At 30.0% G+C, this 23197-nt stretch overlaps 1 protein-coding gene across 8 annotated transcripts in view; it reads right to left on the reverse strand.

Moving 5' to 3' along the window:
- The window catches only part of LOC129972627 (sodium-dependent dopamine transporter-like), a 180741-nt gene that overhangs the window by 67687 nt on the left and 89857 nt on the right, over nucleotides 1-23197 (reverse strand). For 4 of the 8 annotated variants that reach the window (XM_056086831.1, XM_056086835.1, XM_056086834.1 and 1 more), the window contains exons 2-4: nucleotides 12071-12222; nucleotides 6259-6468; nucleotides 644-775 (exon numbers count right to left, since the gene is read on the reverse strand). In XM_056086831.1, the coding sequence (XP_055942806.1) occupies nucleotides 644-775; nucleotides 6259-6468; nucleotides 12071-12185 (457 nt within the window). In that variant the 5' untranslated portion in view covers nucleotides 12186-12222. Of the gene's footprint in view, nucleotides 1-643; nucleotides 776-6258; nucleotides 6469-12070; nucleotides 12223-21075; nucleotides 21243-23197 lie in introns of those variants that run through there. The other 4 variants (XM_056086836.1, XM_056086838.1, XM_056086837.1 and 1 more) reach the window with 3 other exon arrangements.

The following is a 23197-nucleotide window of genomic DNA, read 5'->3' on the forward strand; positions in this document are numbered from 1 at the left end:
CCGTTTGACACATTTCGTTCAAAATGTGAAAAATATCTATATTTTAGATTCTGAACTGTGCACCAAATTTTATTTACCCATCTCTTGGGAATTTATAGTTATTGAGTTTTCTTGCACACGAACAGCCAGATAGACAGACTACCTAGGAGTGGAATTCGTTAAAAATTTGATAGAAATTTACAAATTTAGTCGTAATACTATACACAAAATTTCAGCTATCTAGCTCAAAATGTTTTTGATTTATCATGTTCACAGATAGACTGACTGGTAGACAGACAATGACAAAAATAATTTTTTCGAACTTAGAGAGATTTGAAGCTTGGAGACTTTGAAAGAAATTATTTTTAAAAGTTTGCAAAATGTTATCTTACTGAAGATCATCTCAGGTCAATGTGAAATTTTAAGCAACTCATTTTTTATGTAAAGTTGAATAGAATTAAATTTGTTAAATAAAAGTTTCATTTTAAAATTAAGTAGAAGTACAGTTATAAATCTAAATTGTAATCACATATCTAAAATGATATATGACGCATCAAGATATGTTTAAAGGATTTAAATTGCAACTAAACACAACTAGTATTCTCAATGTACCACGAAAGGCTCTTTGTTAAGAATAATCAATGGAAAGGCAGGGCCATCTTACCTTTGAAAAGAGGACATATTCTCCAGACACTGATTGGTCCCTGTCTGTTGTATTGGCCAAGTACCAATTCCATGTAGAAAAGTGGCATGGCCCCGAAGAGTAGCATTAAGATGTAGGGAATGAGGAAAACACCTAGAGAGAGAGGGATTAAGAAATCATTTAGACAATCGTCCTTTTCACTTCAGAATTTGAAAGCATTTCATAAGACTTATTTAAAAAAAAAATTCTGATAAATAAATGCGCACTTAGTATGAAACATTTACATGACTTAAGCAAAAACTTTTAAACTTATACAAAACCAAGTTTTTCAAAAGTTCGGTAATATTACATTTGCATTAATGTTGTCTTTTATCATCTCTAAAGAGGTCGGATGATCGCTGTAGATTTGCAACTTCAGGTAGCCTCACATTCAAAGTCCTGTAATGGGGTTTCTACGACAGTTTTAGGACATTTGGTAGCCCAAATTATGCTATTGACAGACCCTCAGAGTGTGAAATGGGCTTCGTCGGTCCACAACATGTTGGGGAAACAATCGCCATCTTCAACCATTTTTTGCACTCTTTTGTATAGTTTCAATAAAACCCCATGTCATTTCAACACGTGTCAATTTTTTCCTACACTATCCCATGATTTACTGAAATTTCAAATGTTTACTGAGTTTTGATTTACTCTGTATTTTACAGTCGTAAAAACAACTGAAAACAGCAATTTGTAACTCATTTTCTATAAATAGTAGTGCTTAACATAGTTCGATTTTTTTTATCTTGAAATATCATTACAGCAGGTATTACAATATTGTTCGTAACAACTGAATTACATATGCACCAACCGTCTTATATTCTATAACAAAGATTCAATGTTTTCATTACACATTATTTGAATTATTGTCTACATTATTTCTCTACACATTATTTGAATAATTGTCTATAGTTCAGTTACAATTTTTTATATTGATATTTATTAACCACACAGGAATTACCACATTTTTGGCTAGCATCCAGTCCCCGCGAGTAAAAATTTCGGATTTTTTTTTTTTTTTTTTTTTGCAAAAGTATAAAAGCTTTTATCACAAATGATACATTCATTTATCAGGCCTTCATCGTTCCTTTAATCAGGCAAAACCGAAATTTCTGTACATTTCAGAGAAAAGAAAACATGTTTACTTTTACGAAAACTTCTCATCACCACATTTGCGTTTAGAGTAATTTAACATTCAGTTAAATGAGGATTGTTTTGCTTGGATCTGGTAAGTTTGTATTGTACCTAAATGATTAAGACGATACTTGAACTGACGACTAGTCACGAATGAACCGTCGTGACGGTTGTTTGATCGTAATCCCAAAATTTAAAATATACCAAGCCCACAACTATAGAGATCTTTGATGAATGCTAGAAACAAATCCGCAATCCATATACCTCGAAGTTGAGGCAGCTCGTTTGCAATTAAGAAACAAACAAATAGGAATTGGGAGACATAAGATGTTTTCTTTGTTCATTACATGAGCTGCGGTGGCCTGGTGGTAAGGTCTCGACTTCGGAACCGGAGAGTTTCAGGTGCGAGATGCGATTCCACCGAAGAGCCATTGTGTAAGCGGGTCTGGTGCACGTTAAACGTCCTGGTCAAAACTCCTCCCGCTGATGGGGCATAGTGTGGAAAGTGGGGTGCCAGCTCAGGTGTCGTTCTCGTCGTTTGCCCGCGGTTCAAAATTATGAGGTCCGTCCCGAAATAGCCCTAGTGTTGCTTTAAAACGGGACGTTAATATAACTAAACTAAACTTGTTCTTTTGTATATGTATGTGCAAAATAATGGAGAAGCAAAAGGGGGATAGAAGTAAAAACACAATAAAAGTAAAAAGAGGAGAAAAACCTAGAGTATACTGGAGTAAAAAAGCAAAGTACCAAGAAAGATATATGTCCTTCATGCTGTTCTTTTTTCCTTTATTTTGCGAAATGCATTTACTTTTAATTTTTATAGTATGTCTCCATATTTGATTTACCTTGGTTAATTATACGTTTTTATTTTAAATTATTTATGTCTTATCTCTGTTGTGCAGCATTTTTCAACCCTTCCTCGTTAATCTATAGTAACATTTGTTGTGAAATAGTATCTTTTTACTAATCGTTCGATAATGTTTGCAGGAAATGCGATAATTCCCTTTGAGGTGGGCATTAAAAATTAATGCATCAATCGCTTTATAGCATTTTTTGAACCTTATTTATTCTATTTGCATTTTTACTATGTATATATGCAATTCATCATTCAAAAATTTTTTGAGCTACATCTTCCAACTCTAGGAATGAAATAGCGCTCCTAAATTCAACCACTCTCTGTTAAAAGCATAACTACAACTAATTTTTCTGACACTCTGCTAATAATGCCTGTTTTCCGCTTCCAGTGTAATAGAAACAAATAGACTTTATTTACAGTATACACCATTGGCCTGAGCACAACGATGCCATTGATTAATGAGCCGAAGGATTTCTGGGGCCGTGACAAGACCCAGTCCTTTAAAGCGTTCTTGAGTTCGCCGTCTGAGTCGAAGCGATTTCTTTTCAGATATTTTTTCAGGAGACCAAACACATGAAAATCGCAGGATGACATGTCCGAGCTGTAGGGCGGTTGGTCGAGCTGCTCCCACATGAACTTGGCAAGTTCCGTGAGTGTGACCCTGGAGACGTGAGAACGCGTGGTATCATGGAGCAGAATCACACCCTCCGTGAGTAGCTCTGATATTTTGTTCTTGATGGACCTGCGTAGTCTTCGGAGTGTCTCACAGTAAACAACGGGATTAATGGTTCTGTGCTCGATGAATTTAAGAAGTAGCTGACCTTGGATGGTGAATTCAAGGACGCTGTGAAGGACTAGGTCCCCTCACGGCCACAGGAATTCCGGGAACAAGGAATCTTGAATCCTTCGGCTCGTTAATCAATGGGATCGTTGTGCTCAGGCCTATGGTGCATACTTTGAATAAAGTCTTCATTTTTATAGACAGTGTCGTTTCATACCTTTTCATTTGAATACCCCTTGTATCTGTTTATATCTTCAGACGAAAACAAAAAGCATTCCATTTATTAAGTCACTGGTAGTCATTTATATCATCATAGATGTTCTGCTGCTTATCATTGGTTGATCTAACGATAAGCATCATGCAGTAATATTCCGCTTATATTTATTATTGGATGATTGGTTAGATGAAAAATAAGTCGAAACAGCTATCAAGTTTTTAAGATGAGAAAACAGAGCTTATCCCGAAAGCCGAAGAGGACAGTTTCTCTTTTTTTGTGAAAGAATTTAAAAGAGAAAAGATAGCGTAGCAACACATTAAGAACCAAATTATTTGTAGTATAAGACCCAATCTAATTCGAACAATAGAACATATCCTTTGAGCTGCAATGGTGTAGATAATCGTCTTAAGATTATGGATACTATTAAATGCACGTATGCAACCAAAAGTATTATATTTGACCAGGAGTACTGTACAAAAAATTAAAAAGGTTATTTTTTAAAGGTTTTATTTAGGGTTAATTATTTTTAAAGGTTTAAAGGTTTTTTATAAAGCCTTATTTGGTTAATTTTTTAAACTGTACATTAACATCGCATTGAAGTTTCTTTAAGTTTTTATTATTTGAAATCTTTTGATGATGGACTATGAGAAATTGTTAAAAGCTTGTAAATTAATCTACATTAACATCATCAAACTAAATTGTTTCCAAGAGATCTCATTAAAGTATTGAATACGAGGCCGCTATGCACTAAATCAAAAATGGTATTTAAGTCAGTAGTTCTCAGCCTGATTATTTCGGCCACTGATAATCTTCAGTGATAAAGTGGCCATCATCAAAGTCATTCTCACCGAAGCCCTCTTCACATTAAGTCTTTCGCGAAATTCCAAGAGAGAGAGTTCTTCTGAAAACCCAGTTCATTCATTGATTGCGCTAGTTTATCGCTTTCGGCATTACACAAAGCACTTCCGGTCCTGGGAAGAATGAAGAACAATTGGAAGAACATCGAACAGACATTTGTCTTTTTCCGCCAATTAAAATCGATTGTTTTTCGCCCCTAATTCGAAGGAAGAGGAAAAGGGATGCGGTGTACCCTTGAGATTGCTTCGAGCGTTCTGGAAACATATTTGAACCAATCTCCAAGATTCCCAGCTAATTTGTGACAGAGGTTTAATTTTTATGAAGTATTAATTTTCTAAAAGAACCGTAAATGAAGTAATGAATACCACCAATATGATTGAAAAATTATCTATTAATTCAGCTGCACTTTCAACCATTGCTGTAACGTCAACTTCGTCAATATCATTTTTTATTTATCAGAAAAATAATGCCTTAAAAAAAAAACCGACTAAATCGTGAGATTTTTTTATCTTTAAATCTGTAATCAAGTCAATGTAGCTTTAAAAAAGACATATATCACTTTAATATGTTTAATTATCTTTTTTCTTAATTATTTTTCAGATTCTTATATGAATCGAAAATAATGAAAGGCAAGAATAATAATAAATTGGCCGTGGTGGGTGATAGATATTAGGAGTCAATCGTAGTTTCCAACTTAGTGCTATCATGATAACTGTCATTCATTTACCCCGGATTCTTAGGAAGGGCGGGGATAGTTTCGTTCCTCTTCCTCACGAAACTAATTTATTTATCTCTTTGGATGCATTTTCATTTTAAAATAGTTTCCGATAAATTCAAAACAGCATTCCCACCCTTCTTGTTATCTATTTCTCAAATATGCCCTAGAATGTTCCGTGTCAATCACATTCTGTAATTCAAATTACACGACCCATGACAGTGCAGTCACAAAATTATGAACAATTTGCGTGGCAGGGTTGAAGTGTTTCAAACAAAATGTTACATTTGCTCTTTGTTCGTTCTTTATTGTTCAAAATTTCAATGTGAACAATGAATCAGTAACTACGCAGTTATTAATACCGATCTTTCGGTATCTCAGGAACTCCCACCAAAGAGCACCTCAGATTAGTGGATGAGAAACCTCAGGCATGGTGGTTGGCTTTCGCCACCCAGGTGGGTACAAAAAAGGTGTGGGGTCGGCTGCTCCTTACTGATGACGGAGCGTTCTTCCCACGGGAAGAGTTCTACCGTGGCCAGTGATGGCTCTTAAGAGTCAACCTTTGTTTTGTTTAGTGCTGTAGCGGAGATCCGGTTACTTAAATTTTTCTGTGTGCCTTAGTGGTAGGTCGGATTAGCCGGCTTGTGGTATATGTAGGGATACTATTTAATTGTCTCCTTGTATGTACAGGTTTGTGCCGCTATTTGTTGGTCTTTTTAAGCCCGTTCCGATGGCCTGCGCACACCTTGAGACAGACTCATTTTGCCTTCTTTACTCTGACATATGGTTTTCGGGAAGCTCCTGGTCGACGTTCACAGGCAGGAGTGGTCCTACAAAGGCAACTGACCGTCAGAACGGGAAAATATTGAATACTTGAAATATTTTGACACTACGTCGTATTCTTCCAACGATTAACAAAATGTTTGATTTTCTTTTCAATTTGATGCGCTTTGAAATCTTCAATATCCCTATGGAGTTGCTTTTTGATAGAACTGAAATTAGGAAGTTTTTACTACAGAAGGATACTATCACTCACCTCCTCCGTTCCTGTAGCAGAGGTAGGGGAACCTCCAAACGTTGGCGAGGTCGACGGCGAACCCAATGATCGAGAGCAAGAAGTCCGCTTTCTTACCCCACGTCGGTCTTTCATCCTTGGGGGCGGCCTCAGCCTCTGGGTCCCCTTGGAGTGTGGTGCAGGGAACCCCATCGCTAAGCGGATCTTTTTCCGTCGTGGCGGTCAACTGCCCTGGGAAACAGTCCGCACATTAGCACAAATAAAAATGAATAAAAGTATAAATCATTACTTTTATGAAATATTTTTATTTAATTTATTAAGAAATATTTTTTAATTTTTTTTTAATCCTTTGGTTTGTCTTGTTTCATATTTGCAAAAATCGAATTTGGTTTGAAATTTTGTGTGCATTATCCACTTAGAAAACATTTTTTTTTAAATATTTACAGAATTTAAATATCAGTTAATCATTAATTAGAACTTAATTTTGATTCCATACCAGAGGCATCACCTACAGGTGAATAAAAAAAAGATATAAAAACTAAATAATGGAAAAGTAAATAAAATAAAATAAATCTACAGATAAGTATTTTAATAAAAGAGTGTTTTTCAAAGCCTCTGTTAATTCAATTGATTTTATTAATATATTTTTATTTAAAAGCAATGCTTGATATAGCTTCAAAAATAGTATGTAAAACGATTTGTAAGGAAAGTAATTTGCAGTACAATTCCAATTAAATTCACTTTTTCAATCATATCAAACAACAATGTAAAATTTTAAAAAGATGTATTCCATATTAATATTTTAGCAGCTTAGTAAGCCAATATTTAGGGCAAACAAACTAATTAGCAAATGCAGCTAATAGTAAAAAACAAACCCACCATTCCAGAATTACACTTCACATAGCGAATTTGATACTTTTAGGTAAATACTGCACTAATAATTGAAAGGTTGGGTCTGGCGAGTTCTCTATCGAATCATATTCTTCAAACCATTTCAAAAAATGATTGCAAACTGAAATTTTGTTCAATTTTATTTGTCTTTCTGTAAATTACCACTTGTTGCAAGAGATCATTCTATTGTAACACTTAAAAAATAAGTGGGTGGTTTAATGTTTCTTAATCATTCAGTTAAATAATTAAGCAAAAGAATTTAAAAGTGATTTAAAATATAAAAGATACATTCATACTCTTACTAACTCCTTAGAAAACTTTATTTTCAGCTTTCCACATAGAGTTTTATCAATAGCCAAACATAAATACGGAAATATGATCACTTTTTCAAGAATTTTGATGTAACATTTTAATTTTCGAGGATAAATAGTTGCTTTTGACCTTCATGAAAGGAAACTAAATGAACTTCATAAAGATTTATTGATTATTAATTGGAGCCTGACTTGCTGTTTAGCTTTAAATGTGTATAAAATTCTAAAAAATGTTCAGAAATCTTGGGAGTTTCCAGCCATTTTTAAAACAAAATACTGTATAAAAAAGGAATTTAATTTGAAATTGTTGAATAAAATGTATGACGCAATGAAACAAAAATAGAAAATGTTAAATTTAAAACACAATTTGACATGTAATGATTCATTAATCATTTTAATTCGAGTATTAACCTTGAATCCATACTATATTACCATAATTCACAACAACAAAATAAATAAATGAAGAATTTTTCTCTTTCTGTTTGCCCTTTTACATTATTTCAAGATTAATTCTTACGATAAAAGAATTTTCATACCGAACATTTCTCGTATATTTGTTTTCTCTGTTTCTAAATGTATTTTTAAAACAAAAATATCTGTCTCAAGCTGTATAATAATGAAAATGATACTTGAGAGGGTTCCAAATTTTCAATCTTCATCAACGTTTGGCTCTTGATGGCAGATAAAATGTGAATTATTTCACATAAAAGGAATACCACCAAGAGATTGAGTGTTCTATAATCGTGAAGTCGAAGTTATTTCTAGATCACAATGGGTCTTTATCTTTTCTCGTGGGGAAGGAACCCAACTAAATTACTGGATTTAGTTTTCAAAAAACATATCAAATTATTAAATTCGTATAAAAGTTAAAACTTGTATGAAACATATAATGAGATTATAAAAAAATTAAAATATAATTTTTAAAAATCTTAAAAATTAATTTGTAGAAACTTCAATAATTTTAAGAAATTGGGTATTTTGTGTAAATAAGATGAAAATCACTTGGTGCGTGTTATTTCATTAAAGGAATCATTTTCTTTCTTAGATAGAGATATATTATCAGACGGTGAAAGAGTAATATTTTATTAATACTAATTACTAGCTAATAATAATTACTAAAAATTAGTTACTAATACTACAATATTATTTTTTAAATTTTGAAGTAACTTTCTTTCCGTTTGTGGAGGCAAGAATAATTTTAAGAAATTACATAAGCTATGTAAATCAAATGAATACTACTTGGAATTATTTTTAAAAAATCAACTTTGCTCCTGGGTCATCCAAAGAGAAAGTGTAAGTTTGCGTAATTGGAATAATATATTTCGAATTCAATATATAACTTTATGTTAGGAAATTTCGGCATTAAGGTTCTAAATTCCAAATTCTTTTGTCTCTCGTACTTTATTCTAAAATGATGCAATGCATTCTGAACCTGCTATTGTGCGTCATTAGTATGAGTAAATCACTTCACTTGACATTAACCATATAACTATTTAATCGGTATCGTATCTGACATTTATTTAACCCGGTAACCGTAGCTAATATGCAAATATAAGAATTAAGGCACGATATAAATACGTGTCATTATGTTTGTAATGTGGTTCGGTGTTAGTTTCGGGTCTTGTAATGACCGTCTATGTATTTATAAGTTTTTTTCCCATCATATCTGACTAGTCCATCATGTGTTCAATTTTATTTCCTGTTAATAAATTGTGTTTAAATTAAACCTTTCCTTTTGTCCGACCCAATCTTTGGAGACTTTTTATTCGTCACTATTTCCACTGCAGTACTCTAATATCAAACGGCTGAATCCCCAGCCGTTATATAAGATATCACTTTAACACTTTATATCAAAAAATTCATTTGCGATAATTACTTTTTGCTTGCAGTAGACGGATAAGTATAAAACAGTTTTTTTTGATGTGTTAAAATTCGTTGTAGGAAAGCGAACTAAACGGGTCCACCATAACCTTTTGCAACAAAAAATATTTCGAATTTCAACTTTTGAATAGCATTCAAATTCGACCTGGAGATTTTAATGGGTTATCAGTTTCCTATCCTCTCTGGATTAGGAAAATGTAATGTTTTAAAATTATTTTCATTTATTTATAAATGTAATAATTCGAACATGTATCAAATTTGATGGGAAATTATTAATATTTTATCTTTACTCGAAATTGCTGATTTTTGTGAAATATTGATTGGAATACGCTAGTGAGAAAAACAAAACTGTTCACGTGTGCAAGTAAACGAGAAAACGTGATATATTAGAAAGTTGAAATGCGGCATAAGGTTTTGCTAGTAGAATTATAGCTCTTAATTGGAATCTGGAGAAATCTGTCAAGTGACTGGTTGCGGACTTTTTTTTTTGTTCATATGCATACGATATTCAAACCTAATTGGGCTAGATAAAGGAAACGGGGAATTTCGTCTGAAAACACGACGAGGAATCTATGAAAGTTTGGACCCAGTGAGTTAAATAGAAGTATTTCAAAATAAATATTGGATTCTCTTTCTTATGCATCGAAACTTAGAATAAAGTGTGCCATATAAAGTTATAAGATATTGGCTACAGTTAAGAGATATTATTTTCAGTGAAACATAAAATAGTTTATATCACTTTTCCTTAACTCTGAGCATCTGTTCTTATCCGTCTAGTTTAGCGTTTCAATACAATTTATTAAATTTCTTTACAACTGATAAAGGAATGTGTCTGTGTTTGTCTTTCAGCATTTTACAAGTCAATTTGAAGTATATCATCGATATTAAAGAAAATTAGGCTTTGAATAGAAATATGCATGTCCGCTTGTATTTTTAAATTTTAATTATTTAAAAAATGCAGAAAGACTTTTTAGCTTTTCCACTATAATTTCCAAAAATATTACCGAAAAAATTATTTTCACATCATTTAAAAATTAAAAATTTATTTTTAATGATATAATTTCAGCTTTGAGACAATTTTTTCATAAATGTTGTCATTTTAATATATATATATATATATATATATATATATATAAATGCAATATGCAATACACAAAATTATAATCACTTCCTTTCCTTTTCCTCACTAAATTATAATCAATTATTATCACTTCCTTTATAAACAGCATCCTACAGCGCAAACGGATGAACGGATTGCAACGAAATTTGGTGTATAGATTATATACGAGATACGCTCACGGAATTTCGGAAAAAAAAATGATCCAAAATGTTTACCAGAGGGCGCTTTTTTCTGAAAAACATTAAATTTAAATAGATTATCCACGAGATGCGCTCACGGAATTTCGAAAAAAAAAGTTCCAAAATGTCCACCAGAGGGCGCGTTTTCCGGAAAAACATTAACACATTAAAGATCCAAATACAGAAATATAAATTAACCATACAGAAACAGAAACCATCCAGAAGAAGAATTATGAGTAATAAAACATAAAACCGGGAAAAGCTATCATTTCTAGGAAAAATGCCGAAATTTGCATGCTTGCGAAGAAGAGGAAGCCTTATGCAAAATAGGTTAGGGTAAGAAACGTTTGCAGTCGTTGTCATGTTTTATGTCGATATTTCCCACTGTTATGATGACGGTATCTTGCGACGTTGTATGACTTAAAGAACGTCATAATGCTTCATGTGCAAAGAAAGCATCACGTAATCAAATCACATCAACAAATAACAGTACGCTGTTTTTCTCAAACAGCGTTCTTTAAATTCTTTCTGTAAATTTACTTAATGTGATTCAATGACAAGGTGATCAGAAACTAGTCAATAAATATTAATATTGTTTGTAATTTTGGTCGTTTATTGTGTTAAAATTGATGTTTTTCCGAAAACGGCGCTCTCTGTTGGACTTTTTTTTTTTCAAAATTCCGTGAGCCCATGTCGTGTATAGTCTATATACAAAATTTCGTTGCAATTCCTTCACCCATTTGCGTTGTATGATGCTGTTTATAGGGGAAGTTTAATTATAACCACTCTGTATATATATATTGCATTTTTATATTGAAATTTAAGCCGATTGCTTCCTTTATTAAAGATTTAATTGTAGGATTTTCTAACATTGTTGAATATAAATGAGTACTTTTTATAAAAAGGTGAAATATTTGAATCCTGTTTTTCTTATATAGTCAAATATGATATGTCCGTATCTTTTAAGGCACCAATATTTGCTTTACGATTTTTGTACAATGTTCAAATGATTTTACTATTTTTTTCAATGTTTTACTGTTCAAATTATCAAGTATTTGTTTCATGTTTTTCATATTAAAATTTACGAAATGAAAAGAAATGTAATATGTAGACCTTTAAAGAACATCATAAAATTTACTCTAAATCTTATTCGGAATGAATTAAATGAATACCTGGATAATAATAAATATCAAATAGAAAAATAAGTAATAAAATTCTGTATGAACGCTAAACTGCACTGAGTATTTTCAAGGTATATACCTTTCTGTTAACAGCAGCATTCAGAAAACCGAGGATAAAAATATTACCAATTACACAGTTTATCTATGTTCTCGAGTCTACTAATGAGTATTTACGGCTTTTGAATTTACTTAAAAATATTTAGGCTCAAAACATTGTAGAATTTATTTCTTGCTGAAACGGGTCTTCATGAGCACGAAAGGGAGGTTTACCTGAGGATTTGGGTGTGCTGGCAGAAGAACAGTATCCGTCATCTGTGCAGATTCGGGTGAGATGGTTCTTGGCAGGGGTGCTCTGGGAAGAGGTGGGCAGGAGGGCCTTCTGCATGCTCCCTACCCTTGCCGCAGGCCGCCACTCATCGCTTCTGAAATGAGAAACATAAAAAATATATACTTGTAAAAAACAATTGGCCGATTTGAGGGGAGTGTCATGGAGTGCTTAAACTCAAGGTTCTTAACCTCCAGACTGAACGAACAAGTGAATAGGGTAATTGGAATGGCAATGAGATTTCTTGGCAAGTGATTGCCCAAGAAAAATTGAGGTATATTTGCTTAAATACTAATATTTAAGTACATTTACTTAAAATATGACAATTTATAATTACACATGGGAATAAAAATCAAGGATGAAATATAAATAAATGGAAGCAAAGCCATATTGTAGTGTGAAAAAATAAAAACAAATAAAAATATCACAATTCAAACAAATTTAGAAATTCCAAATCAGGAATTTCTCCTACTTATGAGCATTGTCATTTAAAAACCACAACTTGATAAAACGGAAGCAAATTAGATCCGTAAAAGTTAAAGAAATTTTAAAAAATTTAACTGCTTTATCTGCAAAAACTATTAATGAATATTGAACTATATACAACTAACTATTAATGAATATTGAACTATATACAACTAACTAACTATTAATGAATATTGAACTATATACAACTAACTATTAATGAATATTGAACTATATACAACTAACTATTAATGAATATTGAACTATATACAACTAACTATTAATGAATATTGAAAAATCTCTGTAAAAATATTCTTGTTAATTTCAATTTTCTTAAAGTTCTAAGTTTGTTTCGGTGCAGTGATATAATTATGTAGCAAATAAATAAATAAGTAAATAAATAAAAAATAAAATAAAAATAAAAAATAACGAAGAACAGCATGAGCTGACAACCACCTGTTAACAGTCAATTGAATGTTGAAGATATGATAAATATCATTTTTATTTTTGTCACTGTAGTTACCTAAAAGTATGCTAGATTTTGAACCTGATTAGTTTTGTCTCATTAAAAAGTTACAGAGACATAATTGAATACATTACACATTTTTAATGAGATAAAACTAATCTTCAAAATCGTGCATGCATATTAACAACTGCAGTCACAGTCATGGAAAAGATATTAGTTATTTCTTCAACATTCTATAAACTGTAAGTAGGTGTTTTGAGACTCATGCTGTTCTTCATTATTAATATTCTTATTATTATATAATGTTCTAAGTCAAGTAATAAGTTCTTCATTATATATATATATATATATATATATATATATATATATATATATATATATATATATATATATATATATATATATATGTGTGTGTGTGTGTTAAAATGTTTTGCCTGCTGCTGGTATGTACTTTTCTTTTAGTGTTCATTACTGGTTTGAGTGTTATTTTATGGTATTTTTACTTTTATTGTTATAATGTTATTGTACTTTTACTTAGTTTGTATTTTTACTTAATTTGTTGTTTGGTTTTTTCCTTTTCTGTTAAAATGGTATATCTCTTGGGCCTAATTTCAGGGGATTTTCGGGTTACGAGGAATCATTATTAGACTGTCTTGTCTGCATTCCTTCACAGAAAAAATCCCTTTTTTTGAATCCCTGCCTGAGGGTGACCGTTGAAAAAGTCTTCAGGACGGATTCTTTTTTTTATTTGGTTTAATTTGATTTTCCTATTAACTTAAATTTAATACTTTTGTCTCAATTCATCTGTGTTTTAGAAGTAGCTGCATTTGCGCTCTCTAATTACTATAAAGTTTTTCCTGTTCCTTTTTTGGTTTTAGTTTGAATAAGAAATAATTTTTAGTTGCGATTCCGAAACTATTTCGTAACTATATCTAAACTATATATATATGTAACATTCATTTCAGTATAGCATTTGCAAATTTATCAAGAGGTTAATTTTCTTAAATAATTATTTCTTAATAAATAATTAAGCAAGGACGAAAGCATCATTTTCATATTGATAGTGACATTGAATGACTACGACTTCATACTTTGTATGAATTTATGAATACAATTTCTAGAAACGGAATACTAGAACAGTGTTTGAAGTTTTAAGTGTAGTTGCATATAAAGCTGTTCGTGATTTTTTTTTTGTATCCAATGTTTTGTTTATCCCAATGTATTTGTTTACCCCAATTGTATCAATAGGATTGTTCACGGTCTTGTTTCTTTTACAGAAAAATCAATTGAATTCTAGTAAAATCAAAACCGATTCCTTTTTTCAAACTATTGCTTTATATATGTCCATTTAATATTAATTCTAAAGTAATCCTTTTATGTGAAATACAGTACCTGTTAATAATATTTCTGATCCTTTTATTTGAAAGAACTGCACGATATTTTATTATCAGAATCTATGAATCGAGTAATAATTTAAAATGTCACTGCATTTTGCCCTCTAAATTAATAGAGGATATTTAAAGTAATATATCATTTCTATATGATAATTTCTTTCGTTATCTAGAGCTCATTAATTGACATTTATTATATTTGTGATGCAAATTTATGTTACTGAAAAATAGTCGCCTTTGGCGATCAGTTTATTTACACAGATTACTGACTTTTTAGGTAATTAAATGATTACATTAAAAAACATTTCATTTTGTTATACGCGACTGAAAAGACTAAATTCAATCAATCTGGTTAGTTAAAAATTAAAAAGTCTATATATTACTAAATAAAAGCGGAAGAAATCTTACAACGAAGTTAATGGTAAGAATAGTCGAATCTGAGTTTCTCACTATTTTTACCCATCTAAAGAATATCTCTCTGCATAGAGGAAAAAAGATTCTTGAGGTACTACATTTTCTCTGAATTTCCTACTGTGTATGTGCAGTAAATAAGCCCATTGTTTTTAAATATTGTTGCTCACTGAAGAGATTATAAAAGAGATTGATTCCAGAGATATTAGAAGTAGATTTTTAAAGTTTTCATATTATTGACAAATTTTTGAAACCCCAAAATTTGAAATTAAATTCAAAAAGATAAATAGTAATTAATGATAAATAAACAATGATTTATTTTTTTAACTAAATTTGAATGTATTTATTTTTGTATTCCAGATTATTTTTTTCCGTAATTTTACTTACAAATGTATGAGAATCTTAGAGAAGATACTCATAATTTCCATGGTTTAATATTATACAGTTAATCTTATTTGGGACCGTGACTCATAATTAAAGATTCTCTGACTTAGATAAAAAGTTAAGCACCGTCAAAATACAAAATTTCTGGACAAATTCCCATAATTGTATAACCATTTAAAAAAATCATACCTCTTCTTTACATACATGATATTGAATCAATTAAACCTGCTTATTTAACATCTTGACAATAACTGTTTCGTAAAATCCGAAATCTGTTTTATGTTATTAAAATAATTAAATTTGTATGAAATTGTTTTCAATTAATAATAATTTTACAAATAATTATTTTTAATAATTTTACAAATGCCGAAAAATCTTAAAGGAGGAGCTCAACATTTCTGCAATCGAATGCTATTTGTCAGATCCTATCTAAGGTGATGATTTATAATTTGAGTGTCAAGACTCGTAGGACTTGAGTGTTTGAATCAGAATAAAATTTCGGTAATTTCAAGAAGCAACATTTCTTAATAAATACCATAAATATATTCCTATTTAAAAATATCTTATCACGTCTTTAAATCGATGTTACATAATAAATTAATCGCTCTTATTTTTCATCGTGACAGTTCTTATAACTACATAAGAGTACTTTTTCAACACTAAAGCAAACGAAATATATTTTGATGCATATTATAAACAGGATTAGGCTGCGTGTCCTTTCAATGAATTCAATGATTGGTTTATTATGGTTTAATTTCCCATAGGGCAAATTTGGCTAAACTGCGCCAAATGATTTCAGCTGATAAATAAGAGAAAATATGAATCGCTGCACAGCGATGAATCAAATTGAAGCTTGAAGCTGTATAAATTTATAGAGAAATGATCATATAATCATAGCATTTTTTCGTACTATTATTTTATGACATAAAGTAAAAATCATATCAAGATAGAAACGATTCTCACATTCTTTCTTTAAAAGTGAAACTTATTCATAGTAAGGTCAAACAACGTTTATGTTAAAGAAAATGATACTTTCGTGTCTCAATGCTAATAATAATAATAATAATAATAATTGCTCTTATTTATTACTCTTTTCAAAAATCGGATTAGGTTGCATGCAGTTGTGACAATTTAAATGATTGGTTGGATTATTATGGTGTAATGGCGCAGAAGTCAGGTTTGGTTAAGATAAGTCAAATAATTTCAACAAATAAAACAGCAAATATGAAGAACAACTGTGCGGTGATGGCTTAAAAATTGCAGCATTTGCAAACTGAAATGATAGCATATCCAAGGTAATCCTTAGTGTTATTCTTTATGTTTGAGAGTAAAAGTAATATCGAGATAGAAACGATTTCCACGCCTTTATTTAAATGTTACAAGTAGAGATGAAACGTACCCGTGGCTCAGCGAACGTCGTTTGTGTTGGAAGCATCTAAAAAATGTGACTCGTTAATTTATCGCCCTCCTCACACGCACCGCTGATATTCTGATGGAGCGTTTACAGAGGGAGAGGCGGCGGCCGACCTTTGTCGTTGCCGCCAAGGTTTGCGCCTTGGATTCGTTTTCGAAATAAAGAAAATGAGTGAGAATGACTCATTTGATATTGCTGAATAATCTGATGTGGTATTTGGATTTGAGATAGGATGGTTAAAGTTTGTAAAGATAGTTTTCAAATTTCGCCGAAAATTTAAAACATCTATACATTTGGATGATTGAATTTACACACACACACACACACACACACACACACACACACACACACACACACACACACACACACACACACACACACACACACACACACACATTAGTTTTGAAATTTTAATTATGAAAATTACTTAATCATTCTCTTCCCAAAATTTAGCACAAAGGGAATGATATTTCTAACTAGAGTTCGTTTCGAATACCAATGGAAATAATTTAACCTTTCTAGGACCGTGGGAAGTACGCTTCTCACCAAATTTATCAATCTTTGTATGAAATTATGTAGGTTGGCATAAGTTCTGACAAATTTTTTTAGAAAGACAGAAACTTAGATGCTTCAGTTCTTTATCTCACACAAAATGATGCATCTTGATTTGGTGCTTAATTATTAATTAACCAAATTAATTAATTTATCAAATTAAATTTATCTAATAAGCTAAATGAATCTCTTTTCTTATTCTTATTTCAAGCCTAAAAATATTTTAACATAATATGACTAGAAAAAAAATGGCCCTTTAAAGGGTTAATTTATTTTTATTCTTTTTTTTTTTTCCTTTTTTTACGAGTTTATAGTAAAATTATGACGCTATGGTAAAAAACAGCAGTTTTAAAAAATTGAAAAATCGTCTCTTGTATAAATATAGAGATATTCCGATCCTTAAATAAAAACATTAAAAAAATTACTATCTGCTTCTCTAAATTATTTTTCAATGATGAATATGCATGAGTGATAATTGTATATAATTGTATATTTGTATATTTTGATAATTGAATATTTTGTCACTTTTATGGCTTTGAACTAATTATTTAGCTTTTCCTAAAAGTACAGTGCTATGTTCTGGTCATAGAATTAATATCTGATGTAGTTTTGTTGAAAATATATCAAAGATGGAAACTATCAAAATGTCAAATTTAAAAGTTTAAAGGAAACATTTATAAGACATTTATAAAAAAATTCAAACGATCTTTTAGAACTATTTATTGAATTTATCAGAAAAGTGACAAATGGTTTAGAATAACCCTGTAGATGATTAATAAATGATATAAAGTATGGCATTAAAAATATGTCATTGTAATTAATTGAATCAAAGAACAACTAAATATTTAATTCATATAGGAATAATAGACTCTAAAAAACTTTCGGAGAAAAGTTTGAAGAAAACACCACCAAAAACAGGTCTTAAAACGAGAAAGAAATTATTTTTTATGATGATAAATCATTCTGAACATATATAAAGACGAGGAAAAATGAAAATTATACTGCCAGCAAATAAAAATTTTTGCTGACAGAATTTAAGAAATGATTCGAAAAGATATCTTTTGTTGAATACGAGGCCTGGAATCAATAACGGAATCTGCCGAAAATACTTGGGTCATTCAAATGCAAAAATTTAATTCTAAGACTATCGGCAAGCATTAAAATATAATTTACCTCTAGTCTCTATGAACTGGAAGACTCCGATTGTATTTTTCAGTAATATGGGGCATCGATCTCCATGTATTATTCGATAAAAATGTAATTTCTTTTTTAGAATAATATTAATGTCACGGAATTAGTCTGTATAATAAACTTACTTGTGAGAAAAACTGGCACCAAAAGTGTAGGAAAATATACACCATTACTTTTAATTCGAGATTTTTGAAATAACTATCGAGAAACCCTGGTATTAACTATAACAACAATTTAAGAGAAAGTAGTAATTTCTATGATAAAGCGTTTATTTTAATATTTAAATGCTTACAAACATTTCAGCGCCAATTGATTTGAGTAAAAACTAATTTTGCTAGAAAGAGGTGACAACTTAAAATTGAGGTAATCATTAAATTTATAATATCATTGAATAATTTATAAACATTGAGCATAATATTATTTAAATTTTTCACATATTGAATAATATATAAACATATAATTCATTAAATTTATATTGCCATTGAAATTATAAGTAGAAATGTCATGAAGACGGAACCTTAACTTAATTTAGTTGTTTAGTTTATTTACCATATTAAAGCATAAACATTCCGTTTTGAAGCAATACGAGGACAATTTTGGGATAGTCCCGATATTTTGAATTGTGGGAAATAAAACATAGGAGACAGTTCAGCCAGCATATCATTTTGCATTTCAACTTCACACTCTTGTTAAGTAGTAACCATCGAGTAAACCTTCACTATTCCCCTCCCAACGTATACAGCGGATCTTTCATAAACTTAATTCTCGAACTTATGATCCTTAAGCCAGATATCTCCCGTTATGCCCCGATAAAGAAATAATTTTGAAGGCGAATCCTTTTTGTATTAATTGTCATCAAGCAAATAACTAAATTAAAATTGAACTGTGTAGAGAAATATTGCAAAGAAAATTAATAAATTCGTTAGTTCGCATAATTTATTTTCCTTTGATACATAAAATCATTGTAAAGTTCTTTACGGGTGCTGAAAATTTGATGTAAAATTATATTAAATAAATTCTTCACATTAAAAATAAAGAGAAAATAAGAGAAATAAAAATTATATTGCCTTTGTAGTCATCAGCTACAAAATTTGCTGCATAAATTAGCATGAGAAATACAGAAAACAACATCGAAAGTATTGTTTTCACTTAGTTGATTTCCAATCATTTACGGATAAATCTAAACTCAATCTGCATCACAAAAATTGTTTTGAGAAATTATTAACCCACTAATTTAAAAAGAAATAACATTTCAACTCTTTTTATAAGAAAATAACATTTCAACTCTTTTTATAAGAAAATAACATTTCACTTCCATGGCTAAACTAAGTATACTTATATGTTATTTTTTTCATTTTGTCTCAGAATTTTTAAAATTTTTTATAAACACCTAAACTATTTTCAAGTAACATATACTACCTATTAGTTAAATTTTGAAATTAAAGACTCGTCCTTTTGAAATGTTAATTGATTTTCCTTCGACTTACTCTAGTGATAATGAAAGATATATGAATCTTTATTTTTTGATATTTTACATCATTTCAAAAATCTTTTTAACATTTATCGATAAAAAGGCTTTTTAAAATGACTTTTTAGCGATTTGTTCGTTAAAAAATTATTTCGAAAATTCCGAAACTTTTTCTTTGAATTTTAATCTTATTTCAAAATTATCTTAGATATGATGTGATTTCTGCGTTTTTCAAAAAAAAAAAAAAAAAAAAAAAAAAAATCAATTGAAAATTATCCTTTAACAAGTTGGATGTTAACGGGTAGAAGCTAAATGGATGAACTGAAAAAATCGTAAGAACTACTATTTCTCTTGAACATATTTTTTAAGAAGGTGTTGTAATAAATGAAAATATAAATTAATTTCTGAATGATTTTCGATAAATAAGGACTGATCTTCATAATAAATTTGGACATCTAATCTTTAGAATAAAATATATGCATCGTTAGTTAAAGTTTTCTTTAAAACCGTAGTTTTATTTTAAAAAAAATAATTGCCGCTTTTAGTTTGTAACGATAATTTTATAAAGTACCGAAACAGTCAAACCTGCTTTTACCACATAAAAGAAACCGCATAAAAATACTCTGAAAATCATAAATAGCCATAACAAATAATTTTTAGAAATATTAAAGAAAATATTTTTTATACGGTATAGAGGACCGCCTAAAAAAGTTTCACTTAGAAAAACTATTGAAGATTTGAGAAAAGATGAGAAAGTACTTTCCAAATGAAATAAATAATTAAATCATTCACAGAAACATTTTTGAAAAAAATTTAATTTCTTATTTTAAACTTGGAAATTTTTCAAAAAGCACATAAGGCAATACAGCTTGCCTTATTCCAAAACGCGCACTTCTTGTGATGAAATACTTCAAAATTATTTTCGTTACTTGAAGATATTATAGTTGATTTATTTTTGTAATATATATTTTATTTTATTTTGGAAATTGGAATCAGTTGACGTGATACATTGTATACCATACACATTGTATTAGTGTACATACGTACACTGAGAGGAAACGTTACAATAGTGTTGTAAGCCAAAAACGCTAGAATTCATATACCTCATAAAAATAATGGCACAAAATAAATGACACAAAAATAAAGTCCCATAAAAAGGAATTGCACAAAAATAGGTCTGAATGTAAATAGATTCTTACAAATCTTACCTTTCACTTTTACTGAACGATGAATATCATTATACTGAAAGACAATTATATTTATCGAATTCAAAATCCAGCAAAATCCAAGATCGTTCAATATTCGGAGTAAAATAGATTTAAGTTACCCAAAGCGCACTTTTCACCTCGTTCATTCATTCGCTCAAGCAGGAGAACGAAGGAAAACACATAAACTGTTTTTGTTTTAAAAGGGTTGCTCGACTTACGATAATTCGTCAACGAATGGGCTTGAGAACGATGACGTTTCACGTGCCCATACAGATTAGATTATAGTGAATTGTCAACAATGTTGAGCCTTACGATATTGATAACATCAACAGGTGCTCACACCTTTGTGTGATGAACACAAATGGAAAACGTTTATGGCAGGAAATTTGTTTTAGACACTTGTTGAACGATAAGCCCATCTTAATAATATTTACATGGCGTTTTATGGTATTTTTTTTTATCTTAGAGTTTTAAGTACTTGTAATGGAATCAATTCAACATAAATGTAGATGTAAAATGATTGAAATAAAAAAAGACGACAATTTCTTATTTTATAAATATTTACGCATTATTACTCCATTTATATCTCTATCATTAGATAGTATAAGCAAACAAATCACGTGGAATATTCTCATGTTTCTTTGATAAGGAGCACCTTCTTAACGGTTCACTTTTTGTTCTCCTCGGCGTCCCCTGAACATATTGCTAGGTAGAAATAGTTTAGAAAAGGAGGCGGCAAATCTTGAAAGCTCACATTCAATAAGCATAAATTCTCCTCTGCCCCAACTTACATGCTTTGTCATATAAATAGAAAATGCATTTTGGAAGCCTTGCTTTTCTTAGTCACAAATGTCTTAAGATGTAAACATAAGTTCACTCGTACTTTTCCTACAAAGGATAACTTAGTTTCGTTAAAAATATTGTAATACATTGATATGCTTATTTTGATACACTTTTTAAATCAATCAACCAATCACTGTTTCAATCAATCAATTTTCAATTGATCGATTTCCGTAATTTAATTTTTTTTAATATTGTGTTTCTTTTCTATACATTCCTTGATATCCTGTTTGAATCAATCAAATTAACACTCTTTAAATAAATGAATCAATCACTTTTTCAATTTAATCAATTAATCGATTTCAGGTAAAAAATATTTTGTTTTTTTTCTATACATTTTTGATATCCTATTTGAATCAATCAATTTTACACTGTTTAAATCAATCAATCAATCACTGTTTCAATTTAATTACTTCATCGATTTCGGGTAATTTAGTTTCTTTAAAAATATTGTGCTTCTTTTCTATATATTCTTTGATATCCTTTTTCAATCAATTAATTTAACATTATTTAAATCAATCAATCAATTGATCGAATTCGGGTAATTTAGCTCATTATATTTCTCTTCTATACATTCTCAATACCCTATTCGAATGTTCGAATCAAACAATTTAACACTGCTTAAATCAGTCAATAAATTACTGTTTCAATCAATCAATATATTAAATTCGGGTAGCATAGTTTCTTTAAAAAATATATATTACTTTTCTATACTGTTTTATGCATAACATATTGTTCATTGTCATATTTAGGGGAAAAAATTAAATTCTTTATTTGATATGGCAATATCCCAAAACGCCCTAAATAAAATTTTTTTCATGGCTAAAATAACTCTTTTTATTAACACTTTATGTTTCGTTTTCTTTTTTTTAAAATATGAACTATATCAATTAAAAGAAAAAAATTCCACGATAAAAACACTGAAAACGTCAAATCCTTCAATATCGTGAAATAATATATTCTTTACAAACATTTTAATATATCTATTTCATACTTTAGCTTACTATTTTTTGGTTAAAACTAATGAAAACATAATTTTATCGTCCTCCAAATGATTCATTTTGTAAGCTTTGCAGGTGTCATTTGAGACAAAACACGAACGTAAAAATTAAGTGTATTCCCTAAAAATTCTCACTTTCTGAAATTTAAGGGTATTTTTTAGCATTCCACCGTTTAAACGTGATATCAATCATAATTAATTATTAATTTTCATGTCCTGATTCAATTGACACAATTACTAGTAACATCTGCATTTCATCTTGTAAAAGACTTTGATTCCAAG

This window comes from Argiope bruennichi, chromosome 6 (assembly GCF_947563725.1).
Source record: "Argiope bruennichi chromosome 6, qqArgBrue1.1, whole genome shotgun sequence".
NCBI classification, from domain to species: Eukaryota; Metazoa; Arthropoda; class Arachnida; order Araneae; family Araneidae; genus Argiope; species Argiope bruennichi.